This window comes from Aspergillus pseudonomiae, assembly GCF_009193645.1.
Source record: "Aspergillus pseudonomiae strain CBS 119388 unplaced genomic scaffold BDV37scaffold_116, whole genome shotgun sequence".
Lineage (NCBI taxonomy): Eukaryota > Fungi > Ascomycota > Eurotiomycetes > Eurotiales > Aspergillaceae > Aspergillus > Aspergillus pseudonomiae.
The window spans coordinates 54,582-80,200 of record NW_022476108.1 but is presented as its reverse complement, the minus strand read 5'-3'; the positions used below and the strand labels follow the sequence as shown (position 1 = coordinate 80,200).

At 48.6% G+C, this 25,619-nt stretch overlaps 12 protein-coding genes across 12 annotated transcripts; 6 read left to right on the top strand and 6 right to left on the bottom strand.

Annotated features, from left to right (window-relative positions):
• Window positions 1-201: 201 nt before the first annotated feature.
• On the top strand, window positions 202-1,613 carry BDV37DRAFT_262998 (bifunctional phosphatidyl-N-methylethanolamine N-methyltransferase/phosphatidyl-N-dimethylethanolamine N-methyltransferase). The gene is made up of 5 exons (XM_032083495.1): window positions 202-373; window positions 438-477; window positions 573-589; window positions 700-1,126; window positions 1,229-1,613. The coding sequence occupies exons 1-5, from the start codon at window positions 325-327 to the stop codon at window positions 1,302-1,304; spliced, it is 609 nt and encodes a 202-aa protein (XP_031935932.1). The 5' UTR covers window positions 202-324; the 3' UTR covers window positions 1,305-1,613.
• Window positions 1,607-3,677, bottom strand: BDV37DRAFT_262992 (RXT2-like protein). Its single transcript, XM_032083494.1, has 2 exons — window positions 3,655-3,677; window positions 1,607-3,583 (listed from the first exon to the last, which is right to left on the bottom strand). The coding sequence occupies exon 2, from the start codon at window positions 3,172-3,174 to the stop codon at window positions 1,876-1,878; it is 1,299 nt and encodes a 432-aa protein (XP_031935931.1). The 5' UTR covers window positions 3,175-3,583; window positions 3,655-3,677; the 3' UTR covers window positions 1,607-1,875.
• A 768-nt stretch (window positions 3,678-4,445) lies between these two features.
• Window positions 4,446-7,249, bottom strand: BDV37DRAFT_25841 (putative transmembrane glycoprotein). Its single transcript, XM_032083048.1, has one exon. The coding sequence runs from the start codon at window positions 7,095-7,097 to the stop codon at window positions 4,485-4,487; it is 2,613 nt and encodes an 870-aa protein (XP_031935930.1). The 5' UTR covers window positions 7,098-7,249; the 3' UTR covers window positions 4,446-4,484.
• Window positions 7,250-8,769: 1,520 nt separating this feature from the next.
• BDV37DRAFT_288373 (mitotic-spindle organizing protein 1) lies at window positions 8,770-9,171 on the top strand (the record flags this gene model as incomplete). The annotated part of the gene is made up of 3 exons (XM_032088262.1): window positions 8,770-8,847; window positions 8,942-9,019; window positions 9,094-9,171. The coding sequence occupies 3 exons, from the start codon at window positions 8,770-8,772 to the stop codon at window positions 9,169-9,171; spliced, it is 234 nt and encodes a 77-aa protein (XP_031935929.1).
• Window positions 8,825-11,135, bottom strand: BDV37DRAFT_262986 (CUE domain-containing protein). The gene is made up of 6 exons (XM_032083493.1): window positions 10,877-11,135; window positions 10,524-10,821; window positions 10,246-10,470; window positions 9,924-10,193; window positions 8,942-9,863; window positions 8,825-8,847 (listed from the first exon to the last, which is right to left on the bottom strand). Exons 1-5 carry the CDS (start codon window positions 10,895-10,897, stop codon window positions 9,472-9,474), a joined length of 1,206 nt encoding a protein of 401 aa, XP_031935928.1. The 5' UTR covers window positions 10,898-11,135; the 3' UTR covers window positions 8,825-8,847; window positions 8,942-9,471.
• Window positions 11,136-11,218: 83 nt separating this feature from the next.
• BDV37DRAFT_262981 (putative ATP dependent RNA helicase) lies at window positions 11,219-13,893 on the top strand. Its single transcript, XM_032083492.1, has 3 exons — window positions 11,219-11,557; window positions 11,624-13,285; window positions 13,350-13,893. The coding sequence occupies exons 1-3, from the start codon at window positions 11,333-11,335 to the stop codon at window positions 13,479-13,481; spliced, it is 2,019 nt and encodes a 672-aa protein (XP_031935927.1). The 5' UTR covers window positions 11,219-11,332; the 3' UTR covers window positions 13,482-13,893.
• BDV37DRAFT_25818 (PITH domain-containing protein) lies at window positions 13,634-15,195 on the top strand. The gene is made up of 4 exons (XM_032083016.1): window positions 13,634-13,753; window positions 13,925-14,269; window positions 14,337-14,448; window positions 14,685-15,195. The coding sequence occupies exons 2-4, from the start codon at window positions 14,131-14,133 to the stop codon at window positions 15,103-15,105; spliced, it is 672 nt and encodes a 223-aa protein (XP_031935926.1). The 5' UTR covers window positions 13,634-13,753; window positions 13,925-14,130; the 3' UTR covers window positions 15,106-15,195.
• Window positions 15,196-15,269: 74 nt separating this feature from the next.
• Window positions 15,270-16,397, bottom strand: BDV37DRAFT_25795 (ESCRT-III subunit protein VPS20). Its single transcript, XM_032082998.1, has 3 exons — window positions 16,200-16,397; window positions 15,700-16,063; window positions 15,270-15,634 (listed from the first exon to the last, which is right to left on the bottom strand). Exons 1-3 carry the CDS (start codon window positions 16,241-16,243, stop codon window positions 15,419-15,421), a joined length of 624 nt encoding a protein of 207 aa, XP_031935925.1. The 5' UTR covers window positions 16,244-16,397; the 3' UTR covers window positions 15,270-15,418.
• A 112-nt stretch (window positions 16,398-16,509) lies between these two features.
• Window positions 16,510-19,040, top strand: BDV37DRAFT_25778 (putative AAA family ATPase/60S ribosome export protein Rix7). Its single transcript, XM_032082980.1, has 3 exons — window positions 16,510-16,623; window positions 16,692-16,943; window positions 17,007-19,040. The coding sequence occupies exons 1-3, from the start codon at window positions 16,576-16,578 to the stop codon at window positions 18,912-18,914; spliced, it is 2,208 nt and encodes a 735-aa protein (XP_031935924.1). The 5' UTR covers window positions 16,510-16,575; the 3' UTR covers window positions 18,915-19,040.
• Window positions 19,041-19,064: 24 nt separating this feature from the next.
• erb1 (ribosome biogenesis protein ERB1) lies at window positions 19,065-21,682 on the bottom strand. The gene has a single exon (XM_032083491.1). The coding sequence runs from the start codon at window positions 21,632-21,634 to the stop codon at window positions 19,280-19,282; it is 2,355 nt and encodes a 784-aa protein (XP_031935923.1). The 5' UTR covers window positions 21,635-21,682; the 3' UTR covers window positions 19,065-19,279.
• A 108-nt stretch (window positions 21,683-21,790) lies between these two features.
• Window positions 21,791-23,579, top strand: BDV37DRAFT_262970 (Zn(II)2Cys6 transcription factor rglT). Its single transcript, XM_032083490.1, has 2 exons — window positions 21,791-22,035; window positions 22,105-23,579. The coding sequence occupies exons 1-2, from the start codon at window positions 21,921-21,923 to the stop codon at window positions 23,253-23,255; spliced, it is 1,266 nt and encodes a 421-aa protein (XP_031935922.1). The 5' UTR covers window positions 21,791-21,920; the 3' UTR covers window positions 23,256-23,579.
• A 50-nt stretch (window positions 23,580-23,629) lies between these two features.
• On the bottom strand, window positions 23,630-25,515 carry BDV37DRAFT_262968 (Paf1-complex subunit LEO1). The gene is made up of 4 exons (XM_032083489.1): window positions 25,402-25,515; window positions 25,077-25,305; window positions 24,835-25,015; window positions 23,630-24,772 (listed from the first exon to the last, which is right to left on the bottom strand). The coding sequence occupies exons 2-4, from the start codon at window positions 25,286-25,288 to the stop codon at window positions 23,762-23,764; spliced, it is 1,404 nt and encodes a 467-aa protein (XP_031935921.1). The 5' UTR covers window positions 25,289-25,305; window positions 25,402-25,515; the 3' UTR covers window positions 23,630-23,761.
• Between the last annotated feature and the right edge of the window lie 104 nt (window positions 25,516-25,619).

Genomic DNA, 25,619 nt, shown 5'->3' with positions numbered 1-25,619 from the left:
GTAGTCCCCGCTACTAGTACTAGTACAGAGTACACTTACTAATACGTGTACCTAGTACAAGTAGTATTGCTGTACCAATCCCAATACGCACCGCTTTCAGTCTCTACCAATCTCGTATTTGCGGAGAAGAGCAAAGACGTCATGCCGCTTTAGCTGTCGTCTTTTTCTTTTTTTTTTTTTTTTTTGTCCTAGTAGTATTTATCTCTCTCCACTTTCCCCAACCAACAACAACAACACCTCACCCAAAATCTCTCTTCGTCCTCCACTTCTACCTTTCAGTTTTCTGTATCTCATCCTTACCCTGGGCCTGGACCTTTCCACACAATGACTACTCTTTCAAATTTCATCGACGTATCTCAATCGTCCTTCAAGTGTACGTCTTAACTCTCCTCTGTACGCACGCATGTGATTCTCAACTCGGCTGGCTGATCTCATAGGGGCTGCACTCTCCATCGCTTTCAACCCAATCTTTTGGAAGTAGGTGTTTCTCGCTGTTTGTTCTCTTGATGAATTCCTCGGCTCTCTGAATTACTCCTAGAGACTGTTGGCTGACCACGGCTTTCCTTCATCAGCATTGTTGCCCGTGCCGGTTGGTCAAGGCTTCCTCCCGCCCTTTCACTACTAAACCTCAATTTACGAGCCCAATTCATTCTTCAGTATAGAAGGCTCATGTTCTAAATCTTTCGCCATCTTTTGTAGAGTATCGGAAACACTACCTGACTCGTATATTCGGTAATCCATATTACGGTTGTTACTTCCTCGCAATCGCTATCTTTACCCTGGGAATCGTGCGCGACCATGTGTATCAGTTGGCCCTGGAAGACCAGCCCTATTATGCCCCTGTGCACCAACCAATTCTCGGCGGCGTCTTGTTCGCTGTGGGATCCGTTCTCGTTCTTTCCAGCATGTATGCCCTAGGCGTCACCGGAACCTACCTCGGAGATTATTTTGGTATTCTCATGGATGCTCCCGTCACCGGCTTCCCTTTCAATGTCACTGGCTCCCCTATGTATTGGGGAAGCACTCTGAATTTCCTGGGTGTCGCACTTTACAAGGGCAAAGTTGCCGGAATCCTCCTGACCGCCGAGGTGTTCATTCTGTACTGGTTTGCTCTTCAGTGGGAGGAGTAAGTCTGCTATACTTTTCCTTGGATTCCTGCCCTTACGCAACATGCCCCTATATCTCTTCGAAGCATCCATGCCGTGCCCACTGACCCACGATTCTGTAGTCCTTTCACTGCTGAGATCTATGCCAAGCGCGAGCGCGAACGTGCAAAGGCCAAGCAAGGCGGCAAGAGCCAGTAAAAGTGCTATGGTACCGCGGCCAGTACAAGCTGCGACCAAAGGCGAGGCCAACACTTACAGGATTGAGTCTTTGGACTTTCAACAACCATCAATCCATGTCAGTCGGGAGGGAATAGATAGACACAGCCCCGCGGGGGGCTAGGAACTACGTGATCGAGATGCTAGAGTGGGATTCAACAATGGAAGGAAGCCTGAGAAGATATAACAAAAATGTGTGAAAGACACGTTCCAAACGATACGAGGGCGAATATGGAGAGTAGTCATAGAACAAAAAGAAATCAAGAGACAATATATTTCTGCCTGCTTTTACACCTTCCTTTACAGCATAAATCATGGATATCATTTGTGACGCCCCAAACTCCCTAGGATGAGTATCCGGTAAATATAAAGATAATGCTTCGTATCTCATAGAGATCTCTGAGTCATACAGAAGCCATGGCAGTAGCTGCTGACGGCTGCCGAAGATGCCTCGTGCCAGGATCAGAAAATGCTAAAAACCCAACAAGCCCCGAGCCATCGATCTATGTAACCAGCATCGATAATTGTGAGTTGTAGAAGTGAGCCATCGTATCTATGCTCGCCGGCCTCTGCCTCTTTTGTTTGAAGCGCGGCTTTCCTCGACCATCTCAATCTCATCCTCGTCCGCGCCCTTCTTGAGGTCTTCGCCTTCCGCCAGTCCCCATCTTTCCCGGTCATACCAGTCTTCTCCGTCACTCATTTCGCCCACATGGCCTTCCGCTTTGCACCACTCGAGCACATCATCTTTCATACGACAAGCTCGAAGCAGGCATTCCAACATGTGCTCGAATCCCCTAACAGTCTCCTCCTGTTTCTGCACATATGACCACAGGAGTCGTCGTGTATCTTCGGCTTCCATGGACGACAGACCAAGATTGGGATCTGAACGGATAGAGTCAGGCACGAGAAAGAGAGGGTGTGGTATAGGAAGTGAGCTGAGGGTGTCAGAGGAAGGAGATGATAGGAAGTGATCTGATTCATCCTCTTGTGGATTTGCTGCATTAGCCTGAGCTCGAGTCGTCATCCGTCGAGGTGGCTCGGGGGAAAACCCGTCTTGCATCTCTTCATCTTTGTCCGTTTCATCACCATGGACATTTCCGGGACCCTCATAGGCCGTATCGATGTTCTCGTTTCCTGAGTCAGTTCGATCATTCGCAATTCCTTTTCTGTTTCCATGGAGCCCATCGCCGTCAGATATTTGACTGCGTTCCAAGTGTGAGTTCACTGCTTCACTGGTGGTCCCTTCAACAATGTCTAGATGCTGGGGAAGGTTTCCAACGGGAGTCTCAACCTCTTCGGACTTGAGCTCTCTTGTCTGCTCATGGTTATTCGTAGGGCCACCACCCTCCATCTCATGATTGTGAACACCAGCCATTTCAATGTTTTGTTCTGCAGTATGGGAACTTTGGGTGTCCTTACTTTCCGCTGTCTGGGCCTCATTTGATGTCCTGACAATTGGAACAAAATTATGTGACCCATGGCTACGACCTGTCATTTCTACTCTCGTCGGACTGGGAACTCCGGTCTGTTCATTTTGGCCGACTGGAGATTTGTGGCCCGGGGTGACAAGCCGAGGCTCAAAGATCCATCTGTCTTCGGGAGTTTCAACTGTTCCACATGGCATCCAAGAGCTATCGCCAAGGAACAGTCTGTGGAGGTTCCGCGCACGCCATAAAAGCGCCCTTTCCTGGCGTAGTTTAGCCTCAATGGCCTTGGTCATGTTCGAGAGAGCATTTGATGTATAGGCATGGGACAAGGAAGGGTGGGTAGGTAATTCCGATGGATGTTTTAATGGGCACAGGAAATCTAGTAAGCACATTCGCATCAGTCGTTCGGGAAGGTTATGAATCATCTGTAATGGGGAAACGAGATACTAACTCTCTAATACGATCTCAGAAAATGGATTCTCTTCCGCCGCAGCGGCATCTGCCTCAGAGTCTTCATCATCCTCGTCTAGCTCATCCCCCTCAGAGTCGTAGCGCACCGGGTTGGGCTGTAGAATATAGCGAGTGTACCCAGCATGATCAATTTTCTGTGCAAGACATAATGAATATCAGCCGCTGAGGTCTTATTCCGGCCTAGAACGAAGAAGTGAGGACACCCTGGAGGGACCTTCAATGGCCGCGGAGCGGTGCCTACCTGCTTATAAAGGTCTTCCGGCTGGATATACCCCAGCGCACCCTCCCGCACATGTTTAGCGTTTGTCCGTAGCTTGTTGCCTCGGTTTGTCGGCTGAGCGATAGGATCATCCGGGCCTGAGACTACAATCAAAAGCCTGAGTTAGAGAGGTATGGCTGGAAAACGAGAAGTAAAGGGAAGCAGTAAGACTTACAGTCATTTTCTTTGCGTAAAGCCCTTTTCATACCAACGATTGTATCGGCGATGAGAGCCGCCTGCGCCGCCATGACTATGACCGAATCAAAGGGAAAGTAGAGTAACTCAAATATAGACAGTCGCAGTGCAATTGAAAAGAGGTGGGAAAAGACCAGAGTAAAAGTGGTCGGAGTAGGTATCCCATAAAGCACCCCCGAGTCAGAAGCATTCAACGATTCATGTAGAATCCTTTCTACGGAGCATTGAATAGTGACAAGGGGATACAGCAGAAATCAAAGTGGACAATTCTGCGTAGCTTTCAGTTCGGCGTCCGCTGAACGGAATGGGGAGCAGCGGCCCCGATCGACGCCGCTAGCCTGCGTTGAAGACATGATAAGGGCACGACACGTGATCACGACATATTTAGATGATGACACAATTGAGGTACATAGATTATCTACTAACATGTTACTACTACGATACTATAACTGCTTTTATCTGGCCCCCTGGGTATGAATATCAGCGATATATGAAACATAAAAGGTACTTGTACATGAATAACAAGGATATCATGATGGAGAATGCAATGGGCCAACAACACAGCGCGCAAAACGACAACTATATACAGCACAAGGGTACTGCTCACATAAAAGACTTCATCTGTAATTCCTCCCGCTTTCAGTTAGCTCCCTCTGCAGGCCTCGCTTCCCTCCTGTTTCCCGAGCCGCTTGCCGAATCAGACTTGCCCGTTAAACCTTACCGTCAAATTTGATGGACGAGGTTGACGGACTCGTACGCAGTGTCTGCGGACTAGCGCCAGCACCTTCGCTTTGCAGGAGTGAAGTCGCGTTAGGCCTGCCACCCTGCTTCATGGATTTGACGTTCACCGATATGTTGCGGGCCCCCTAAGTCGTCGTGCACTTCATGCGACTCAGCGTGCCGCGCACTGGCAAGGCTTATTTCGCTGAGCAACCGAGGAAGCGGTCCTATTGCCTCCGAGTAGTTCTGGGCCAGGCTTGATTGGCTCAGTCCTCTGGCCATTGAAGCCAATGGCCGTACATTCAGGGATTCTTCGGACAGAGATTCTAAATACGTAGACTGTCGGTTGTCATCCGTATAGATAGAGGCAGACATTGCCGTAGACCACGGACGTTCATGTATGGATCGTCTGTAGTCATCATAGCAACTGGAGCTATACAAAGTATCAGTGCGGCTAGCTGTGCTTCGAGCTCTCTCCAGCGCACGAAGACCTGAAGATGTTCTGCGGCCAAACTGACCGGAGAACATGGGGTTGGACGAGTTTCGGTTCTTCGCCCTACTGTGAACGAAGGCCTCCAAAGAATCAGCCTCCGAAATTGTCAATGTGTCAGGCTCAACAGTTCGTAAGCTCATCCGCTTTGAAAGCTCTACACTACCTCTTGCGCGAGGTGGGGGCCGAGGAAACAAAGGTGCTAGATTCCCAACGCCGCTTTCGTCGCTTTGGAAAGATGCATGCGTATTTTGCCATGACACTCTGACTACTCCATGTCCAGGAGGTCCGAAGCCACCGGCACCGTGCCCTGCACCGCTAAGCCTTACGGGAAGTCCTGATGAAACAGATGATATCCCACTAGAACGTTTGGAGTACCTTTTTGATTTGGATGAGTGCACCGAGTTTCGCTTCAACGATCTCCTTGGTTGGATTGGTTTGAGAGGTTCTCGCTTTCGTGAATTAGTGGTAGTTCGCCTGCGCATAGGCGGACTGTTCTGGAACGACAGCCGCTTAGGTGGAATGGCAATATCGTCGACCTGTTTCTCCTTTTCCGGTTCAGATACTTTTAATGGTGCGATATCCCAATCAATGGTCGAAGCGGAAAGTGTGTCTGTCCTGCCTTCGATAGGTCGTCCCTGTTCACCGCCGTCCAAGGGACTTGTGTCCCACAAAGGCCCTAGTTCCAGTTTTGGTGGGTTCGAGGCTAGTTCCGGGGAATCTCTGGTCAGTTTAGAGAGATTGTATTGGGTGGTTTCTTCAGAGGGCTGACAACATGGTAGCTCTGAGCCATTTGAGTCTGGTGCTTTCTCCTTCGACAGCTGTTCTTCTTCATGTGTCCTGCGCTTGCGGCGCCAGCAACAAAAAAGAAGCAAAAGACTCATTAAAAAGGCAAAAGGAATTACGACCGAAATAGCAATTATTCCGGCTTTCTTTCCATGGATTCCCTCGGAGCCTCCGGGCTTGTCTGCCCCTTGACCAGGAGAATTTGCTTTGTCCAAGATATTAATTGCAAATTTCTTGGTATCTTCTGCGGTCCCCTCATGAGCGGAAAGCTTGACTGTATATTTGTTCGGGCTGAAATCAGCTGGAACAAGGCCGTAAAGAGTTTTGTTATCGGAATTGTACTGCAGCCATGGGAGCTGAGTTCCCAGGTCGACTTCAAGTTGAACGGAATCATTGGTCAGGACTGTATTGTCAAAAACAAAATAGAAGTAGCTTCCGATGACCGCATCGCATTCAGCTATATCGTGAAAGAATTGGGAGTATTGCAGACTAACGATAAGCCTTGCTATATCTTGATACCTGTCTGTGACGGAAATAGTGATATTTTCATCCGCCACATCAACCGGTGGAGTCCCTGTGAATGAGAGAGTAGTGTTGTCAAACTCTATCCAAGAAGGAGAGTCTGTTTGGATATCAGTCAAATCAGCATTTGCCGGTTCTCGCCCATCTAATCTCAACGCCTCCTTGAACCGAGGGCTGGTAAACTGCTCTCCTCTGCTAACGAAGAAAGTCTGCACACTTTGGTTGAATGAGAGAATATGCGGGCTGACAGTCATATCAAAATTCATGGCGGCTGCGCTGAAACCAGCCACATCTGAGGCGACAAGGCTAAAAGCGAAAGTTTGAGGCCCAGTATTAGGTGCAACACCTGAAAATCGAAGATTTGACTGGTCAAATCCCACCCAGGAAGGTAGCGGGGTATTGTCTGGAGATGTCCCATAGTACACGGTGGAAGGGCGAGTGTTGGTAAAGGTGTCATAATCGAAAGATATGTCAAAGGCGTCCCCAGAATGAATCAGGATTGTTGATGGAGCGGATGTCGCGGCAATCGCTTCGAGCTGAGGAAGCAATGGCTTTCCAGGTTTTGGTCCATCATCTTCTGTCACGATGAGAGTGACTTCCATACTTGCTGACTCTGATTCATCCGATGCTACAAGATCAAATTTCACTGTCCCCTCATCTTTCCCCCCAGGTGTGCCGAATAAAGTGCGACTTTTGCTATCCACCCGAAGCCATGATGGGGCGTTTGAGAGGGAATATGTTGTTTCCGAGTCGCTCCCACCGAATGTGCCCTGGGAAAAAACAAACTGATATCGTTGTGCGACCCGTGCCACAGGTGGCAGCTGTGAATTGATTGGGTAGTTTGAAACCAACTTTGCATCAACAATCCACGTAAAACCAAGGATAATCAACCAGATAAGCGCCATGTCTTCGAGATAGACAGAACTGTTCTAAACGATACTTGATCGATAGAACAGGCAAATATTCTGTTGTCCACCCAGGAGATATTCTGGCGACCATTTGGGTGGCGCGAAAATTAGTTGAAGAGTAGAAAATAAGTTGTAAGAAGAACCTGAAATGGACATGGGAGAATATGTCTGTCTATCCTTGGAATAGGGACTCCCATTCTCCCCGGTGATCGCGCCTAAGGGTTAGTCAAAGCACAGGAGAAGCGCGATTCGTGAGGCCCCTTCATCCGAGCCATACCTAGATATCTTTGACGTCACTAAATTATGGCGAACAATCGGCGAAGAGTAATAACAGCAGTAACTGGCGCGCGATAAAGCACACTTCGCGAAATGCACAGTCATGCAAGGGGCATGGCTTGTGGGAGCCAAGGAGGTACCCCGAGCAGAACTTCCGGTAGGGCTTGACTCCTTCGAGTACTTGAGGGGTTGGTAGGCGAAGAATGTCAGCAATCATACGTGTTTGTCCCTTCCTAAAGTTAAAAACTAAGGGAGGAGAGAAAAAAAGGTGCCCTTGAGAGTACCATTCCTCGAAGGGGGCTAACAGAGGTAGATGTATCGGAGAATGATAGGTCTACACGTCAAGCGCCACGACTGAGGTCGAGTATCTCTCTGATCTGAGCGCCCTGGCGCGTAGCAATTGGCGATTTACTCACGTTCTTCGAATCCAAGCTAGAGACACAGGCATCGGGATGGGGTTCTAGCCTTGTCCACGCATAACTGGATATTCTAGCAGCCTCCTATTGCAGATATTGTCGAATATAACCCAGTAATTTCATCTCGACGCCTTGTCGATAATGACTTCCTATACAAGAGTTCGTGTGACAGTGCTTGTCCTTCATGTTGAACATAGACAAGCGACTAAAGGGAAGCATGCATCCAGTTCCACACTTGTCGCATACAAGACTCTCGTATTCGGCTTCTTCTCCCAGAGTTTTTCACTGGATCCCAAAGCCTCATTGGTGGGGAGCGGCTTCTTCTCGATGCGTGTAATCTGAGTGAGAACCTCGAATGCGTGGCTCCTTTCCAAGGAATGGATGTCTGATATGTTCAATTCCCTATTCCACATTCCTGAAGATCCCTCCGGGACCTACATTCTAGATTGTTAGAGATAAGCTGGAGAGGCGTGGCGCGTCTCGATAGCCCGATAGGGCATCAAGATAGGGTATTTTGGCAGGCAGCGATTTGTTCATCGCGAAAGCGAATATCTGTACGGAATAGTAGATCCGTCCATCCATGCAGGGAAATCCTCCGATCGCCAGGAACCAATCGTACGCGTGACAACTCTCCCCACCGCTGGACAGAAGTACCATAGTTAGTAGTAGTCCACTTATTGCGCACGGAGTACTCTAAAATCTATACATAAAGAACTAAAGTTCCTTGGCCCGGAGTTCCACCATGGACCTTTTGCCGGTGGTGGCCGTGACCAATCAGCTGACCTTCGTGACTGGATTGCATCTATCCATTGGCCGGGTATTTCGAACTGGACCTCTCCAAAGTAGTTCACCATCTCTAGCGCATATCTGACATTGCTGCCAATACTTCAAACCCCAGTATTTTATTCTAGTTTTAGTGCTTAATTTTTTTCTTCTTTGTTCCCTCCTACTCTTTTTGGGCACATCGAATTCTAAAAATGCCTTCTCAACCCGACGACAAGCGTCAGGCGGCACGCGAAGTTATTGACATTCTTCACGAGATCTCTACACTTCTTGTATGTGAGAGATCCATTCTTTCCCATGGCGTTGTCTTTCGTATTGCTATATTTTTCACCTCCGTCCTGACTATCTGATCCACTGGATATGTAGAACACGGCTTTAGACAGAACTGATCTTTCCCTTTGCGTCTCACTCATCGAGAACGGCGTCAACCCGGACGCCCTTGCTGTGAGTTTCGGGCTTCCAATACATCTTCTCTCCTTTAGGCGCTAGAGTGCTAACATTCCCCTTTAAATGCTCAGACGATCATAAAGGACTTGAGAAAAGAAGCCACAGCCGCTCCACGGCTCACCACGAATGAGAATGACCTTGGTGAATAGATGCAGTTCTGACCTTGCGTCTTCTTCTCTTCTCTAATTCCCTTACGCGGCTTTAATTCAGTGATACCCTCTTTCCAGACATTGGAAGTATAGTTACAACAAAGAACTCGTTACATTGTGGTGTTTTGCTTCATTGTATTGACACATTTATGTATGTTAAATCAGCTTTGGTATTGTGCTGCAATCTCTGGTATCATTGTAAACTCTAGGCGTCAATTCTGAAGAAGTACGGAAAGGCATAACATGACCGCGTATGAAATGAAGAGGAGATAAAAAAAAAAGCATACTGCTGACACGGCGTTAAGACTTTCCACCATCTGCCTTCTTATCTGCTTTTGATGCGGAAGGCAGCTCGCCAGAAATCGCCTCGGCTGTGGCTGTCTTGATACGGTCACCCCCATCGGCGGGAGTCTGATCCTTAGGCTTGGTATCTTTTTCATCCTCGCTATCGCCTAGGCTAAATGGATCATGATCTCCAACAGGAGAAGGCTCAACAGTAGACAATGGTTGCCATTTGCTTGGTTTGCCACCCGCAGGAGAAAATCTAGACGATTCGGATGCATCGTAAAGATTGCCCCCGATTTCAGTGGGCGGACCCTCTTGGAAAGACACTTTACGTCTGTCTGGTGAAGACGACGAGGTCTTGTAGAGGCTAGGATTGGCAAGCGGCCTTGGTGGCCTTGGTGGAGGAGCTATCCCAGAAGTCAGTACAGCTGCCATAGTGAATCAAGGAAGCCTTTAACGAGACAAACCTTCTGTATCTCTCATTTCGAGGGCTGAAAAATCGTCACTTAGAACCCGGGGGTCTGCGTCATAGCGTTCGCGATCCCCGCTACGACGGCCCAGCTCTCCGCTTCTCCTTGTCTGGCCATCACTCTCATTGCGATAGCCCTGACTGGACGGAGCCCCATCCTGATCTTCGCCATCAAGTCTTTTCTTTAGGTTTTGAACCCACGAGTTAACTTTCGTTTGGGTCTCTAGAAATCCTTTGCGGATGTTGTCACGGATCACCGGAAGATCATCTACGACCATTAGTAAACCATGAAGATATTCCTAAGCCATCAATAACGATACCTTCAAAAAAACTATATTCTCTGTCCTCCGACAGCTCACTGTCCCTTCTCGTCCGATCATATGGATGACCACCCTCCAAGCGGGATTGAGGTGCACGGCGATTGTAATGCTCCGCAAGCTGGCGAGCATATAATTCATCTGCTTCCAGCTGCCTTTGTGTTGCGGAGGGGCGAGGTGGCTTTGGAGGAGGAACATCTTGCTCGGCAGCGCTGGGGTCAGTCATACCTACACAGATTAATAATCAACGATGACACCTTTAGCGGTAAAGATCCACAAACCAAGGAGAGCGTGGAAAGCGCGTTCAACGTCCCAGTTGCTGGCTACCAAGACTGCCTTGATTACTGACACTTCAATAGTAGGGAACGCTTCTTTGAGGGTTGTTTCGGACTGTTGTTGCGGGCTCAATGGACGCGGCGGTTTTTGCGGGGCAGCTTCTGTCGCATTCTGCTGAGCTACGGCCGCAGACACCGAGGTGATGCCAGATTCTTGAGGTTCATCATCAAAATCCAGCGGGCGTGCCGTCGTAGGAGACTCTGGCTTCGGACTATATGGGCCCGGGGTAATCTTGTTGGTATTCTAGTATCAAATAGTCAGTGTTTTGTATGCACGGGTGACAGATACGGAAACGAACAGTTTTGTCTTCGTCAGCCATGACAAAACTGACCGAATCTGAAATATTAAATTAAAATTTAATCGAAAGTAGTTGAGATATCGTCGATAAGCACGAGAGGAAGTGTGCTGTTGAGTCTGACAAGTAGAAAGCAAAGGGTGATAGTACAGTAGTAGCCTGGAGGACGGAGCCTGGAGCCTGGAGTATTGGAAGCTCCTGGTTAGCTCCCGATGCGCAGTGACGTTGGGCCACGTGATGGATACCCATCGCTTATCTAATCCTGTTGCAGTTTTGTTTTTCACTTTGGAACATATATGTACTAGTCCACCTTGTTATCCTAAATCGTTAGTATTATAGGCAGATTTTATACCCAGTATGTCTCAGCCACCTGCGTCAGGCGGCACTAGAATATTGTTTGGTTGATAACACTTCGGATTGCAACTGTGTCACTGAACTTTAGTGCTTCACCCATTAAGAATGGCTTCGGAGCTAGACCTCACATCTGCCTTCATTCCATCACTGTACAAACCCGCTGCTCTACTGCCTATCGCCAGACATAGGCAAAATTTACTGTACCTTGTTGACACATATCCCGTTACAATTGTTGTTGGGCAAACTGGAAGTGGGAAGACGACCCAGCTACCCCAGTATCTAGACCAAGCAGGATGGTGTGCAGATGGAAAGTCTATAGCAGTAACTCAGGTATCTCCCGTTCTGTCTCAGTTCATTAATACTCGTCCATTTGGGATAAAAGCTAAACTGTTGTAGCCGCGCCGTGTTGCAGTCACGACTGTCGCAGCTCGAGTGGCTGAGGAAATGCGTTGCAGGGTTGGCGAGGAGGTGGGCTATTCTATTCGCTTTGAGGACTTGACCTCTGCATCAACAAGGATAAAGTTCCTAACAGATGGAATGCTACTTAGAGAGGCCCTTGTAGACCCACTACTGTCACGCTATTCAGTAATCATGGTGGATGAAGCACATGAGAGGTCTCTAAGCACTGACATACTCTTGGGGATCCTTAAGAAAATTTTGAAGCGGCGTCCTGAACTAAGGATTATCATCAGCAGTGCCACTCTGCAGGCAGAAGATATTTTGCACTTCTTCGCCGGAGATCAGTTCCAGAACGGGATGGACTCGGTTGGAAAGGGGGGAGATGTTGGAAAGATTATCAGTCTAGAGGGCCGAATGTACCCTGTGGACATACTTTTCCTCGAGTCACCCGCAGAAGACTATGTCGAACGGGCTGTAAAAACCGTTTTTGACATACATCTACAAGAAGTGGAAGGCGATATTCTGGTATTCTTAACGGGCCGTGAAGAAATCGATTCGGCAGTACAGTTGATATCAGAACGTGTCGCAACGCTGCATCCTAGAGCACAGGCACTAGTCGCTCTACCTCTGTATTCCGGTCTCCCAACGGATCAACAAATGTACGTTTTCGAACCAGCGCCAGAAAATACACGCAAAGTCATTGTTTCAACGAACATCGCGGAGGCTTCTGTTACTATTGACAGCATTGCATATGTCGTCGACTGCGGTTTCGCAAAGTTAAGGGCCTTTGATCCTAGTACTGGCATTGAAACGTTAACAGCAGTCCCAATATCGAAGGCTGCGGCAGTTCAACGTGCAGGTCGAGCCGGAAGAACTAAACCCGGAAAATGCTTCCGTCTCTACACCCAGCAGGCTTATGAACAACTTCTGGAAGCCACAGTCCCAGAAATCCAGCGGTCAAATCTTGCCCCTGTGATCATGCAGCTTAAGGCGTTGGGAATAGATAACATAGCTCGCTTTGACTTCTTGACGCCTCCGCCTGCAGAACTTGTTATACGTGCATTCGAACTCCTTTACTCTCTTGGGGTCGTTGATGATTATGCCAAGCTCACCAAGCCACTGGGTATGCGGATGGCAGAAGTAGCTGTGGACCCTATGATGGCGAAAGCTCTGCTTTCTGCACAATCGTTTAACTGCCTAAGTGAGATACTTTCAATTGCAGCAATGGTCAACTTACGGGGATCAGTGTGGGTCCAGCACGAGGGTGATAAAAGGGCGGCAGAGAGCAGTCGCAGAAGATTCGCTGTTGAAGAGGGTGACCATCTGACGAATTTGAATGTATATCAGGCTTTTATCACGATAGGGAAGAAAGATCCCAAGTGGTGCCGAGACAATCTTTTGAATTACCGATCCTTGCAACGGGCAATGAGCATCAGGGCTCAGCTTAAGAGATACCTCGAACGTTTCGGCATCCGGATAGATGAGGGTCCTTCATTCCACCCTAAGGCAGATTCCAGTACTAGTAGATACCCTGAGAATATCCAGAGGTGCCTCACGGCTGGTTATTTTGCACATGCCGCAAAGATGCAACCAAACGGAACGTTCAAGTCTGCTACTGGTGGCCTTACTCTACATGCTCACCCCAGTTCGTTGATGTTCGTATGTGTTTCTATTCTTTAGAAATCGTTGTGACCTTTCGATTTCCCTACTAACCCGAGTTTAGAATCGAAAAGCGGACTGGGTCATCTTCCACGAGATATTGCAAACAGGTGAAAAGACATTTATTCGGGATATCACGAAGATCGAAAGGGGCTGGCTTCTGGAGTACGCCCCTAATTATTACAAAGTCAACTAATAACTCCTTAGTACGGCTCGTTGGGGGCAAAAATACCCTATGATTACTGCACTTAACCTACCGGGTACCATCCAGTTTCAGGGCGACCATAGAGGTTTAGGTGATGTGTGTATTCTAGATGACTACTACGGCTACGCTTGAAACCCACGCTTAAGAAGAAAGCAAGGTGTATGTGAAGGAAGACGAGGAAAGAGAGAAATGGGGAGAGGGTGCGCTGTGCTGAGCCACGACAGTAACAGTCTCCATTCCCAGGAAGAGATGAAATGGACTAGGTATGCTTAGTTTGAAAAGAAAGTAGGAAGGTCGGAAGAAGAAGAAGAAGAAGCAGAAGAAGCAGAAGCAAAAAAAAAAATGTGAATTTATCAGAAAATATATCTTGAATTTGATCTGTTTCTTTTAGTACTTTTCAAAAGGTTTTACGAGGTTAACAATTTTGAAAACAGTGACATTGGATCTAATCCATTCAATCGGAAAGTTAGCACACAAACTAAAAGATTAACATAATTTATCTCTCACCACAGCTCTGTAAGAAAAAACCCCCCACAATCACCTTTCGATGTGCAGTGCATGACTCTAAGTACAGGTGATATTTATCTTCTGGTCTACGCCAGAAAAACCGGCTTTCAACAATACCATACTCAAACCCAGTATGCCCGGGGATCACCACCACGATCATGGCAGTCATTGTCATGGAGAAGATGGACATGATCATTCAAATGATATCACCCCAGCTCTCCAATCCCTCCTCTATTCCCAAATCCAGTTTGATTCGATCGTTACGCTAAATGGTAAGAGCGACATGGTTACGGACATGGTATTATATTATTCTATACAAATGCTAAACCGAAGTTATAGAAGCAACCCCCAACGCCGGCGCCGCGATTGTCCAGAAAACATGGGCCGAAAGACTAAATGACCAACCGGAGCTTGAAAGTGATGCAGACGAGCAACTGCTTATGTATATCCCGTAAGTGGTGTGATCTTCTCAGCTTGAAATATTTTTTTCTTTCTTTTCTTTTTTGCTCCTCTGGTTTACCCCACCTATTACAAGTTGGACCCCTCCTTCCTCTGACCGGTCTCAAGATACTTTCAACCTAACTACCACCCGAAGTTCACTTCTGATGATTCCTATCTGCCTTTGCCGTCTTTTTAATTCCTTTACCCTTCTCTTCTGATAGTTCCAAGCTCTGACCTTTTACGCAGCTTCACTGGCCAAGTAAAGGTTCATTCTTTAATCATTTACACGGCTCCGACACCGGCCGCCCCGAAGACTCTGAAATTGTTCAAGAACCGTGACGATCTAGATTTTGCGACTGCTTCAGAGCTGAAGCCAACACAGTCAGTGGAGATCCCGCAGCCAGTTCCCGGAGCCGATGTCTTCGATTTGCCATTGAACCGCGCTCACTGGAATGCTACTACCTCCATTACATTGTTCTTTGAGGACAACTGGAGCGATGGGAATGAGGATGTGACTAAGGTTGGTTATGTTGGGTTCAAGGGTCAATTTATGGCCTTGAATAGGGAGCCTGTCAGCTTTCTCTATGAAGCAGCAGCCAATCCCAGTGACCACGTCGCAATTCAAGGCGTCACTGGCGTGGGAGGTAGGATCATGCCCGGCCAGTGAGTCACGTATGCACATTGTATGCACATTGTATGCTTCTAGAGAGCCACCGCCTCAAGCCAGGGAGTATGTGTCATAGATGATGGCCGACTAATCCAAGATTGCAGTGAAGGAAGCGGCGCAATAGAGTTTTCGGTATCAGGGTTGGGCTGACAATGCTATCCCAAATCAATTTAAATTCTATTATTGGAAGAGCAGATAACTAGGGATGTACTGAATGGCATAAATCCGGCAGTTCCATCCGCGCCAGAATCGCTTTTGGTATTTCACATATGACTCCAATCTGTAGCGAAGTGTGGGGACAATGGCATATAATTTAGGCTGGGATTGCGGATTGCGCCTTGGCTTTGCCGCCTTCTTGGTATTGGATTTCCTGGCTTTCTTCCTCGTTTGGCCTTTCGGGGAGTTTCGACTTTGGCGCATGTGGTAGGTTCTGCAGTCTCTGCGTTTCCCGCTGTAACGCAGCCAACTCATCCTCAACTTCATCCTCATCCTGGTTCGATAGGTTCCCCGAGAGCATTTGACTGATCTCCTGTTCCACCGCCGTCACGTCAGCATGCAAACATTCCACATATTAGCTGGCCTAGAAGTCCTTACCTCTTGGTACGCCCGTGCTTCTTCCGTCTCACCCATTAGTTTTTCAACTCCTTCGATACCCCCCATCTCTTTGTTGATAGCCTGTAGTACCTGCGTACCCTGCTGTAACCCAAAGAGGACATCTTTCTGGACGAGCGAGAATTCAACTTGATTAATCAACTGTTCTAATTGATCGAGCTCCTTTTCGGACTTGATCAGAAGCGACTCTTGATATTTCTTGCGGCGCAAAGCGAGGAGGGCGCGATTGCGATCATCCCGGGCAAGGCATTCCTTTGCGATCTCAGTTTCGCGATCGGTGAGGACCGTTATACGCTTCCCATACTGACGGAGCTTGTCCCGCTGGATTTTCAAATCAAGAATGGCTCTAAGTACACAATACTTGAATGTTAGTTAGTAGTTCGAAGGGAAGGGTCAAGTCACAAGGGCCATGTTTCACGGATGGTTATAGCAGCGAGCAACAGATGGACATGGAAATAAAAGAGGGCCAGAATGGGACTCACTTATCCTGTGCGGATACCTTATGGGAGCTATTCGTGTTGCCCATTATCAACACATATTGTACTGATGAAGTCCGGTCCGCCTGTTGGCCTAGTGCGATATGGAAATGACGTTGGTTCGACCGTTAAGTACGATAATTGATTCGGTATGTACCGTACAATACGTGGTACATACCGTGCTATAGGTGATGCACTGTCCATACTAAGTTAGTACATATATTACGGTCCGCCGGCAAATCTATTCCCCGAACCCTAAGACTGTCGGAGGAAAAAAAGTCCCCTCGGTATATTGTTATCGGTCAGTTCTGGCGTAGCCATCTCCGTTTCTCAGGACATTTTTTGCAGAGCCAAGTGCTCACTGGGATTGGTGTTGCATATCATGCGTCGCGGAGGTAGACCGACTTTACGGCAGGGTCTAGATCGTGAGGTAAGGACCACATCCTACTTCCAGCCTCTAATGTTTGTTTCTTATCGCCAATTGCCTCTCGTCTATAGGTCTACCAGGTCGTGCACAAATTTATCGAGGACCAATCCGAGACTGATAAAATTCGACTTTCGGTTCCGACCATTTACGACTCCATCAAAAGGTCAAATTCTAGTTTGAACCGAAAACCGAAGAGAATCCTAGAAGACAGTATCGAGCGGGTTGTGGAGGTAATAAAAACAGATTTACTTGGGGAAGATGAAGATGACTCTGTAACCGGAGATTTTGAAGGCCTGGAAGAACAACAACAGTCCCCTGCTCCGGTAAGGACCTCATTTTTCCTTTCTTAGCCTCACGCAACGTCAGTGAGCGACTAACTGTTGTAGGCATCCAATAGCCTGAATAAGAGCATCGTGGGCATGTGGAACAACACATCTTCAGCACCCTCTAAGGCGCCTGAGACCAATGGCGCAGAAGCTGCAACCCCTGCGCCTAAGTCAAGCAAGAGACGACAACATGGGGGCGAGTCCCATTCTTCCAAGCGCCGCAAGGCCGAGAGCGCGATTGATCGATCTCCGCCTACACATGTCAGCCTTTCAGATTTGGGTGGCTTGGACGACGTGGTCCAAGAGCTTGGAGATCTTGTCATCCTACCCATGACCCGTCCACAGGTTTATATGTCATCGAATGTACAGCCTCCCCGAGGTGTGCTGCTACATGGTCCACCAGGATGCGGAAAAACTATGATTGCGAACGCGTTCGCGGCGGAGTTGGGCGTGCCATTCATTTCAATATCAGCACCCTCAATTGTCTCGGGTATGTCAGGAGAGTCTGAAAAGGCGCTACGAGAATATTTTGAGGAAGCCAAGAGGATAGCACCTTGCCTTATTTTCATCGATGAGATAGACGCTATCACTCCAAAGAGAGAAAGTGCGCAGAGGGAAATGGAAAAGAGGATTGTTGCCCAGCTTCTAACATGCATGGACGACCTGGCGCTGGAGAAAACCGATGGAAAGCCCGTGATTGTTCTTGCCGCTACGAATCGACCGGACAGCCTGGACGCCGCCTTGCGTAGAGGAGGGAGGTTCGACAAGGAAATCAACATGACTGTACCCTCGGAACCTGTCAGAGAGCAGATCCTACGAGCACTAACGCGCAAGATGCGTCTGGCAGACGACATAGATTTCAAATACTTGGCCAATAGAACGGCTGGCTTCGTGGGAGCCGATCTTAATGATTTAGTTTCCACTGCTGGCTCTGCTGCCATAAAACGATACTTGGAGATACTAAAAGCAAACAGTGGAGAGGAAATGGATATCGAAGAGGCAGATGATCTCAGTCCCAAGGTCAAGGAGCTGCGGCGGTTAATCACGCATGCCAAAGAAACGCCAATCGGAGAGGAAGTGCAAGTGGTTCTCGTTTCAAATGCAGACTTCCTAATTGCGCTTCCTAAGATTCAACCCTCCTCTAAACGAGAGGGATTTGCCACCATCCCAGACACAACTTGGGAAGATGTCGGCGCTCTCGGGGGTGTCCGTGAAGAACTTACTACTGCAATTGTCGAGCCTATCAAAAATCCCAGCCTTTACGCGAGTGTTGGCATTACAGCCCCCACTGGCGTTCTCCTCTGGGGTCCGCCTGGGTGCGGTAAAACATTGCTCGCTAAGGCTGTGGCCAACGAGTCTCATGCCAACTTTATCAGTGTTAAGGGCCCTGAGTTACTTAATAAATACGTCGGTGAATCCGAACGTGCGGTACGGCAAGTATTTGTTCGCGCTCGCTCGTCCGTCCCTTGTGTTATATTCTTTGATGAGCTTGACGCCCTAGTGCCACGACGAGACGACACTGTTTCTGAAGCCTCTGCACGTGTAGTCAATACGCTACTCACTGAGCTTGATGGCCTGGGCAGTAATCGCCAAGGAATCTACATAATAGCAGCCACGAATCGGCCGGATATTATCGATCCCGCTATGCTTCGTCCAGGTCGACTGGAGACACTTCTCTTCGTGAACCTGCCTAGCCCCTTGGAGCGGGCTGAGATTTTACGGACACTGGTCCGCAACATTCCTGTCGACTTCAACGACGACCTCAGAAGGTTGGCCGAAGATTGTGAAGGGTTCAGCGGTGCTGACCTGGGAAGCTTGCTCCGCCGTGCTGGATACGCTGCCATCAAGCGGAGGGACACAATAAAGCATGAAGATTTTGTGGCTGCGAAAGCATTCATCCGGCCTAGTGTTACAGACCTTAAAAAATATGAGAAGCTGCGGAGAGATTGGAGCGGAGGTGTTATATAGATAATTCTTTTAACTAGATCATTCTCTTTTCCATCCATGTTACATTGCTGTGGGTCGTTGGGGAAGAAAAGCTATAGATGTATGGTTAAATGCTACTATAATATCATACAATCCCACCGCTTGTCCGGTAATATACTGTTCTCAGCTGAGAAGAAGACAAGGATAGGGGAGGGGAAATTGTACGAAGTAACCGACAAGGCTGATGTTGTAGAGTCTGTGGTAGAAATACAAGGGATGTATCAAGTGGATAGAACTTTTGCGATGGATATCTAAGACTAATAATATACACAACGGACGCCTCATGTAGAAATGGCTGGGCCAAATGGTAGTAGTGCGGACTGACAAATATATACGATGGCGTGTAATCACATCCACAACCGACAAGTTCCATCCGCACCTGCACTGACACACCAAGCTTCCCGTGGGTGCCAGTCGACATCCAAGACACCCAATTCTCCGGTAATTTTGTGGCCCTTAAGGACTTTGAGAGGTACAATACTGGCATTACTGAGCATATCACCCGTAACGCTGCCGTGGAAAATCTGGAGGGAGCCATCATCACTTGCGTCGGCGAACAGAGGATAGCGTCCGCTTGGGTGAAACCGGACAGAGCGGATAGCCTTGCGGTGGTACCGCAACGTCTTGTACGGACGCTGAGAAAGCTCAAGATCATGCCACAGTAGACGGCGATCGTACGATCCAACGATGAGGTTATCCCCTCCGGAGGCAGTGGAAGACGTCGGGTGAATGTCGAAAGAAGAGATCCAGCGAGCTCCGGGTTGGATGATCTTGACAAGGAGCTGGCGGGATAAATCATAGGCACGAATTGTTCGTTGATTCGCAACGAAAAGGATAGGTTTCGAGGGATGGAAATGAGCGGTTTGAGGTGGCCCACCACCTTTGATACGTCGGCGGAAGGGGAACTGAGTCAAATGTTTGGAAAGTGTGTGGATAGATATGGCCACAGAAGCTGGGGTCGAGGAGCCGGGGCACACAGTAACAAAGTAATCACCGCGACGATGCCATGAGAGAGATTTAACCACATACCGGAGGGGAATGACAGCGCACACCCCGGATTCTGTGAGCGATGATGATGGGCGAATCCACTGTGGAGGAATGTTCTTCTTGTTCTCCTCTGCAGCACTTGGGGGAGGCTTCGACGCTGCGTATCCCCAGCCTGCGTCAATGATCTCCAAACTGGCCTTCTCAATTTCCGGATCCGCGATAGGGGGCACTGTAAGGAAGATATCGTCGCCTGCTGCAGCCGCAAGAATAACAGCGTCCCTCCCAGGCCTCCAACGGACCACATTCACTGGATCCTCTTCACTTAACTTCACACTCCACAACTGGCGACCAGTAAGTAACTCCCACACCCGCGCAGTTCCATCATCACCACCAGTAGCAAGCCAGAGTCCAGATGGATCAACGGCCAGGGTGCGAACACGACCCTTGTGTCCTCTAAACACCGTAGCACAGGCAGTCGGGAATGGCTTCAACTCCTCAGGACTAGGGAGCTTTGGAAGAAGGCTTTCAGGATCGATATTCAACTTGCTTCTCCGAACTCTGGGTGCTAAGTAGAGGTCCAAACAGCGCTCAAACTTCTCTTTGACAAAACTTTCGTACCCAGGAACCTTCCGAAGTGAGCCAAAGTCATTGGGAAGATACTCCCGCTCACGGTCTTCAGGGTCAGCCTCCTCCCAAGCCTTTCGCTCCTTTTTATCGGGCAAATATTCAGGGGGCGGATGGTAACTTTCCTCATAACCAGGTGGTGGAAGTTTAGGAGCAGGGATATGCATGGGATGGTCTGGTCGCTCCGTTTCGTCGGCCCACAAGTCATAGTTGATTATGTCCTGTTCCTTATCCTCCTCCTCCGTCGGGGGCTTATAAGGTAGAATGCGGCCTTCTCTGATTGCTTTGACGATCTTCATAACCCGCTTGGCTTCATGTTTCGATGGCACAAACCGACGCTTCGGCTCGGGGGCAGCACTCAAGGGCATAATCTCTTGTTTGCTACTGAACCATTCCACTGTGGGCTCATAGGGATTATATCCCTCCTCAGGGATTTCGTTCATCTGAACCTTACGCAACAACTCCAGCTCATCCTGGCTCAATTCCAAGGGTTTGCCGGTTGAGGGATCGGTAAGACCAGTCCAGCCCTTAGGAATTTCGATGCTGTCGAGCAGCGCATCAAGAGCTTCCCCTGTGGCAGGGCGCATGATTTTCTTTCCATTAATATCGTAGCCGATATGGGGGTACTGGTCGTAAAAAGACAAGGGAATGTTGCCGATGGTGTTCGTATTCTCGTCGACATCAGAGTAATCAGAGTTGTCGTCCGGGTTTATCTCATCGTAGACGTAACGGTCATTTCCATTGGCATCCTTTTCAATCCGGTAGTTCAACTGTTCTTCATCGCTAGAGCTTTCATCACGAGCGGTTGCAGTGCCAGACGTCTTCTTAGGGGACTCTTCCACATCCGAAGGAATTTCATCACTATCGAGCTCTTCCTCTTCATCGCCATCTTCTTCATCGCTAAAATCATCCACCAATTCGATTTCCGAATCGCTGACATCCTCATCGCTGGATAGGTCGTTTGCATTATCTGAAAGTGCGCCGTCTAGGACGCCAGCCTGCAATTCATCCCCAGAAAACACACCAGCCTCCTCCTCAACATCCCGAGTAACCGCCTTTCGTTTTTTTGAAGACTTAGAGGCATCCATCATGGTGAATGCCTGCGTCCGCTTTAGTCCAACAAATTGGCTGGAAGCTTCTGTTTCTTTCTTTGCTCTCCCTCTCTTTCTCTACCCGAGATTTTTTTTCTTGTTCTTTTTTTTTTTCCCCATGTGGTCTGACCGCCCATGTGACATACCGCCTTCAAGGCCGCTCTTATCGTCAACTTAGATTGATACAAGGCGGGGAGGCTTAGAAGCAGTACCAGCCTTGCTGGGGGAGGGGTACCTGTTTTATTACTATTTACTATCAACATTTAACCATCATCCCACTTTTAGGATGCAGGGTGACTGGGGCCAGTGCCATGCTGCCACGATTAGTGATTCGGGCAAGCCTGACTTTACAGGCCTTCCGGTTCCATCACTCAAAAGACATGCGGCTTGTGACGAGTGCAGTAGGTCTCCATCGCAAAATAAGAGTTATACACGATCTAGAGTATACTGATATTCATTTTACGAAACAGGGAAACGGAAGCTGAAATGCTCCGGTGAAGCAACGGGTTGTAGCCGCTGTCTAAAGCAGTCCCTTGTCTGTCATTACTCCGTGCAGAAACAAATGGGGCGACCTCCCAAAAAACGTGCAAGAGAAGATAGCGACCAACTGCCTCTCTTTGGTTGTTCAGGCGACGAAATATGGTCTGATCTGAACAATTCCACGTTCGAATCTTCAAGTCATTTCTCGGAAGCTACGTCCGCATCAGACGCATTCCGTATCTGCGCTCCTGTCTACAGTGCCCCGTTTAGCATCCCGCAAGCCTCTCGTCACCTTTTATCGACAGACGATAACCATAACCATTCATGGGAACTGAATCACGAAAAATTCACAGAACCAGTTCCTGAAACAACTGGGCCTTGGCCAGACTTCTCCAGTGTATCTGCAGCAACGCCTAATCCGTTTGCGATGCCGCCGGGTCTATCGCATATACATTCACCTCCCGCAACTCCTTCGGACTCGGAATGCTCTGAAACTCAGTGTACATGTTTATCATACTTGTATCTATGCCTTAGCCATCTGTCCTCTCTTGCCCCATTCCCGATATCTCAACATACATTATGCTCACTCTTCATTGCTGCGAAAACTGCGCGAGCAGTCATCCGTTGTCAAACATGTCCAACAAAATTCGCAACAGCTATACAGAATGTTATGTTCACTGGGACCCTCCTGAATATCGTTGCCGATGCCTGGCTGCGAGTGTCAAAAACTAATGCCGAAGAACTCGGGAAACAAGCGGCACCGCCGGCCTATGTGGCTGCTTTAAACAAGAGCTCAGCTGACCCTGCAGCGGCTTGGAAAGACTGGCTTCGGCAGATAGTTCGGAGTGGTGTTATAGGTGGACCCGGTGATCCAGCTGGCTCCGTGGCGTGCTCGGATTCACCAAGTTTGCTCTCCTTGGTCCAAGAGATGGAAGCACGCCAACGACGGTGGCATCTTGAGCGGCACCCAGAGGCTCGTCCCGATGCTTCTGACGTCGGATCCAAGACACCAACTGTAATTGGTCCTGACCCACGCGACGAACAGGGTTGGCTCTGCTTTCGAGTGGCTAAGAGTGCCAGAGATGTTATTTCCAGATTCGAGTTTGAGCCGCACGAATACCCAGATGGTGTGGTTTCTTGAACATATATGTTGGAAGATTTGTCGCGACAGCAACAAACCCTATTTGACGATGATACACGTGACGATTGATTTGGCGTTTGGGTTGCTTGTGGATACTCGATTAGTTGCTGGTTTGACAGGCGTTTCAGGAAGAGTACGATCTCACACGAACTATGCGTAGCTGGTGTCTCCATCCCTCTTTTTTGTCATTAACCCTGATACATTCCATGCGTAGATATACGCCTTGTACATGGAAGCATCCCTGTATTAACTAGTAGTAAATAGTTGAGGCCATTAATATTAGGCAAGTAGTTCGCAAGCTATCAACACAATTGACAAGTGCTAAAAGTACAACTGAGGACATTTCTGGTTTAGCCTAGTGTATTAACGTTAGGGCTAGTTGTAAGTGATCTTTCACTCGCTATGGTTTACTCCAAACACTCTCATATAGATACAGATGTCGTCAAGGACTGATTCATAGAAGGTAGCAAGACTTATCATTAAACGAAACTTGTAGTCAGTGACCTCTACTCCTCCTCATCATCGTCCACAATGTAACGATTCTTTTTTCTAGTAGGAGGGGTTCCTGCAGCGCCCGACCCAGCTTCTGTTCCACGGCCTCTTGTCTCCCTTGGTCTCGTGGCTGGTAGTTCATCTTCGTTCTCGCCTTCAGCATCCATGTTATCATCTTCAAGAATGTCCTCTTCCTCATCATCCTCGACCTCTTCTGGCTCTTCATCGCTGCCCACAAGGAAGCCGTCATCTTCGTCATATTCATCTTCCCTAGTTCGACCCCGCCGATCGTAATCTTCCTCGTCATCGGTATATATTTCCCCCCGCCGATTAGATGTACGAGATTTCTTTGCGCGGGGTCGTGTGGTAAGTAACCCGTCATCGTCCTCCAATCCGCCTATGGTGAGACCAGCACCTCCGGTGCGGTGAACACCAACGCGGCGGCCGCGATCAAGCTCCCGATCTGCGAGCTGCTGGCGCCGGCGGGCGGCCTTCAATTTCTCGCGCTCTGCAAGTTCTGCCTGCCGCTTGGCGAGTTCAGGATCCTCCTTCACTTCAATTACAGGTGCGGACCCATCTACTGTCTTCTTCGTGCCGCGAACAGCCGCGGCCAACGATTCTTGGAGACGCTGTACAGCATCATCTGTTTCGACAGTCGTAGGGTGGACTGTAAGCCCATGGGTCAAGTGAGAGGTCAGTCTGAACACGGAAGACGTCTCCGCGGCTGCGCCTAGGTACACGTGCGAATCTAATTTCGTCTCATAGTCACCAGATTTGTTGAGAGGCGCAAGCGGCTTGGTTGTTATCCTGTATTGCTCCTTAGGTGCAGAAGCTAGCTGTAGTGTCATGGAGCCATCTTCCCAGCGAATGATGCGTGCGTTAGACTGAATGAGGGCGCCATTGTTAGGATCATGGCGCCAACATAGAGATGTAGCTGCAGTACTATACGGAGGCGCAACATATGTCTCCGGGTTAAACTCTTCGGTCTCGATCGACAAGAAGTTAGGGATTGGCATGGTGTAAATCTAGAATGGTTTCAGTGAGCCACGTGGATGACCTGTTTATAAATTTGTGGTGTGTGACGAACCTCGCCATTGGAGGTTACTGGTTCGGGCGCCCGACCCAAGCTTAAGTCCATGATGTTGACCGTTTCCTGGTACTGTCCCTCTCCACCATCTTCATAGTCCATACGGTCCACTGCTCGATCATAGCGATCCTCATCATCGCCGGAATCTAGCTCTTCATCGTCAAGGTTACGTTGTGGTTGACTAGCAACGGGTTAACATATCTATCGTACATAAAGATAAAAAAAAAAAAAGTGGGCGGTACTCATTATCGTTTCCAAAGCCACCTTCTGATCCGTCAGAGCCAAAAAGATCGGCGTCGTCATCGTCGTTAAGGATATCAGGGTCAGCTCCGACCGGGCTGCCATTGCGTGCAGTGGCAGGGTTACTATGTTCGCTGCCGGACGGGCTGGCAGGTTGACCAGCACCTGAGCCACGACCAGGGCGACGGACAATGTCCTCATCGGATGAAGACATGTTCGAAGTTGCAGGGGCTGGAAGTTGTATCAGATATAGGGTGCAACTGTCAGGCACAGACGAAAGAAAAAGATATGGTAATGTCGCAACTCAGCTCGGAGGTGAGTCTTTACAGTTCAATTGGCGGAATATATTCTCAACTATATGTCAGGTATAGTGGATAGCTTTGTGGTTCTTTCAAAAAACCCCCTCTCGCGGAGATACCAAGAACATCAATTGTGATGTCCGCGGAGCTTCTGTTAAGGTAATGTTTGATTGATACTCGCACCGCCATAGTGAAACGAAGGATAATCCGTTCCGCTCCCAATATAGTTTAGCATCGGCGGCAGCT

Bases quoted from the DNA above. Each gene is read 5' to 3' on its own strand.
- BDV37DRAFT_262992 (XM_032083494.1), bottom strand. From the start codon at position 3,174: ATGATTCATAACCTTCCCGAACGACTGATGCGAATGTGCTTACTAGAT.
- BDV37DRAFT_25778 (XM_032082980.1), top strand. From the start codon at position 16,576: ATGCGTCGCGGAGGTAGACCGACTTTACGGCAGGGTCTAGATCGTGAG. The intron at 16,624-16,691 runs GTAAGGACCACA...TCTCGTCTATAG, and splicing joins GGCAGGGTCTAGATCGTGAG to GTCTACCAGGTCGTGCACAA. The intron at 16,944-17,006 runs GTAAGGACCTCA...TAACTGTTGTAG, and splicing joins AACAACAGTCCCCTGCTCCG to GCATCCAATAGCCTGAATAA.
- BDV37DRAFT_262998 (XM_032083495.1), top strand. From the start codon at position 325: ATGACTACTCTTTCAAATTTCATCGACGTATCTCAATCGTCCTTCAAG. The intron at 374-437 runs GTACGTCTTAAC...CTGATCTCATAG, and splicing joins ATCTCAATCGTCCTTCAAGT to GGGCTGCACTCTCCATCGCT. The intron at 1,127-1,228 runs GTAAGTCTGCTA...ACGATTCTGTAG, and splicing joins TTTGCTCTTCAGTGGGAGGA to TCCTTTCACTGCTGAGATCT.
- BDV37DRAFT_25795 (XM_032082998.1), bottom strand. From the start codon at position 16,243: ATGGGCAACACGAATAGCTCCCATAAGGTATCCGCACAGGATAA. The intron at 16,064-16,199 runs GTGAGTCCCATT...TTGTGTACTTAG, and splicing joins AAGGTATCCGCACAGGATAA to AGCCATTCTTGATTTGAAAA. The intron at 15,635-15,699 runs GTAAGGACTTCT...GCGGTGGAACAG, and splicing joins AAGCACGGGCGTACCAAGAG to GAGATCAGTCAAATGCTCTC.
- BDV37DRAFT_262970 (XM_032083490.1), top strand. From the start codon at position 21,921: ATGCAGGGTGACTGGGGCCAGTGCCATGCTGCCACGATTAGTGATTCG. The intron at 22,036-22,104 runs GTAGGTCTCCAT...TTTACGAAACAG, and splicing joins TGCGGCTTGTGACGAGTGCA to GGAAACGGAAGCTGAAATGC.
- erb1 (XM_032083491.1), bottom strand. From the start codon at position 21,634: ATGATGGATGCCTCTAAGTCTTCAAAAAAACGAAAGGCGGTTACTCGG.
- BDV37DRAFT_25818 (XM_032083016.1), top strand. From the start codon at position 14,131: ATGCCCGGGGATCACCACCACGATCATGGCAGTCATTGTCATGGAGAA. The intron at 14,270-14,336 runs GTAAGAGCGACA...CCGAAGTTATAG, and splicing joins TTCGATCGTTACGCTAAATG to AAGCAACCCCCAACGCCGGC. The intron at 14,449-14,684 runs GTAAGTGGTGTG...CCTTTTACGCAG, and splicing joins CAACTGCTTATGTATATCCC to CTTCACTGGCCAAGTAAAGG.
- BDV37DRAFT_262968 (XM_032083489.1), bottom strand. From the start codon at position 25,288: ATGTCTTCATCCGATGAGGACATTGTCCGTCGCCCTGGTCGTGGCTCA. The intron at 25,016-25,076 runs GTACCGCCCACT...ACCCGTTGCTAG, and splicing joins GGCTTTGGAAACGATAATGA to TCAACCACAACGTAACCTTG. The intron at 24,773-24,834 runs GTTCGTCACACA...AAACCATTCTAG, and splicing joins CAGTAACCTCCAATGGCGAG to ATTTACACCATGCCAATCCC.
- BDV37DRAFT_25841 (XM_032083048.1), bottom strand. From the start codon at position 7,097: ATGGCGCTTATCTGGTTGATTATCCTTGGTTTTACGTGGATTGTTGAT.
- BDV37DRAFT_262981 (XM_032083492.1), top strand. From the start codon at position 11,333: ATGGCTTCGGAGCTAGACCTCACATCTGCCTTCATTCCATCACTGTAC. The intron at 11,558-11,623 runs GTATCTCCCGTT...AAACTGTTGTAG, and splicing joins AGTCTATAGCAGTAACTCAG to CCGCGCCGTGTTGCAGTCAC. The intron at 13,286-13,349 runs GTATGTGTTTCT...ACCCGAGTTTAG, and splicing joins ACCCCAGTTCGTTGATGTTC to AATCGAAAAGCGGACTGGGT.
- BDV37DRAFT_262986 (XM_032083493.1), bottom strand. From the start codon at position 10,897: ATGGCTGACGAAGACAAAACT. The intron at 10,471-10,523 runs GTTTGTGGATCT...TAATCTGTGTAG, and splicing joins CGCTTTCCACGCTCTCCTTG to GTATGACTGACCCCAGCGCT. The intron at 9,864-9,923 runs GTTTGTCTCGTT...CTTCTGGGATAG, and splicing joins CGAAATGAGAGATACAGAAG to CTCCTCCACCAAGGCCACCA.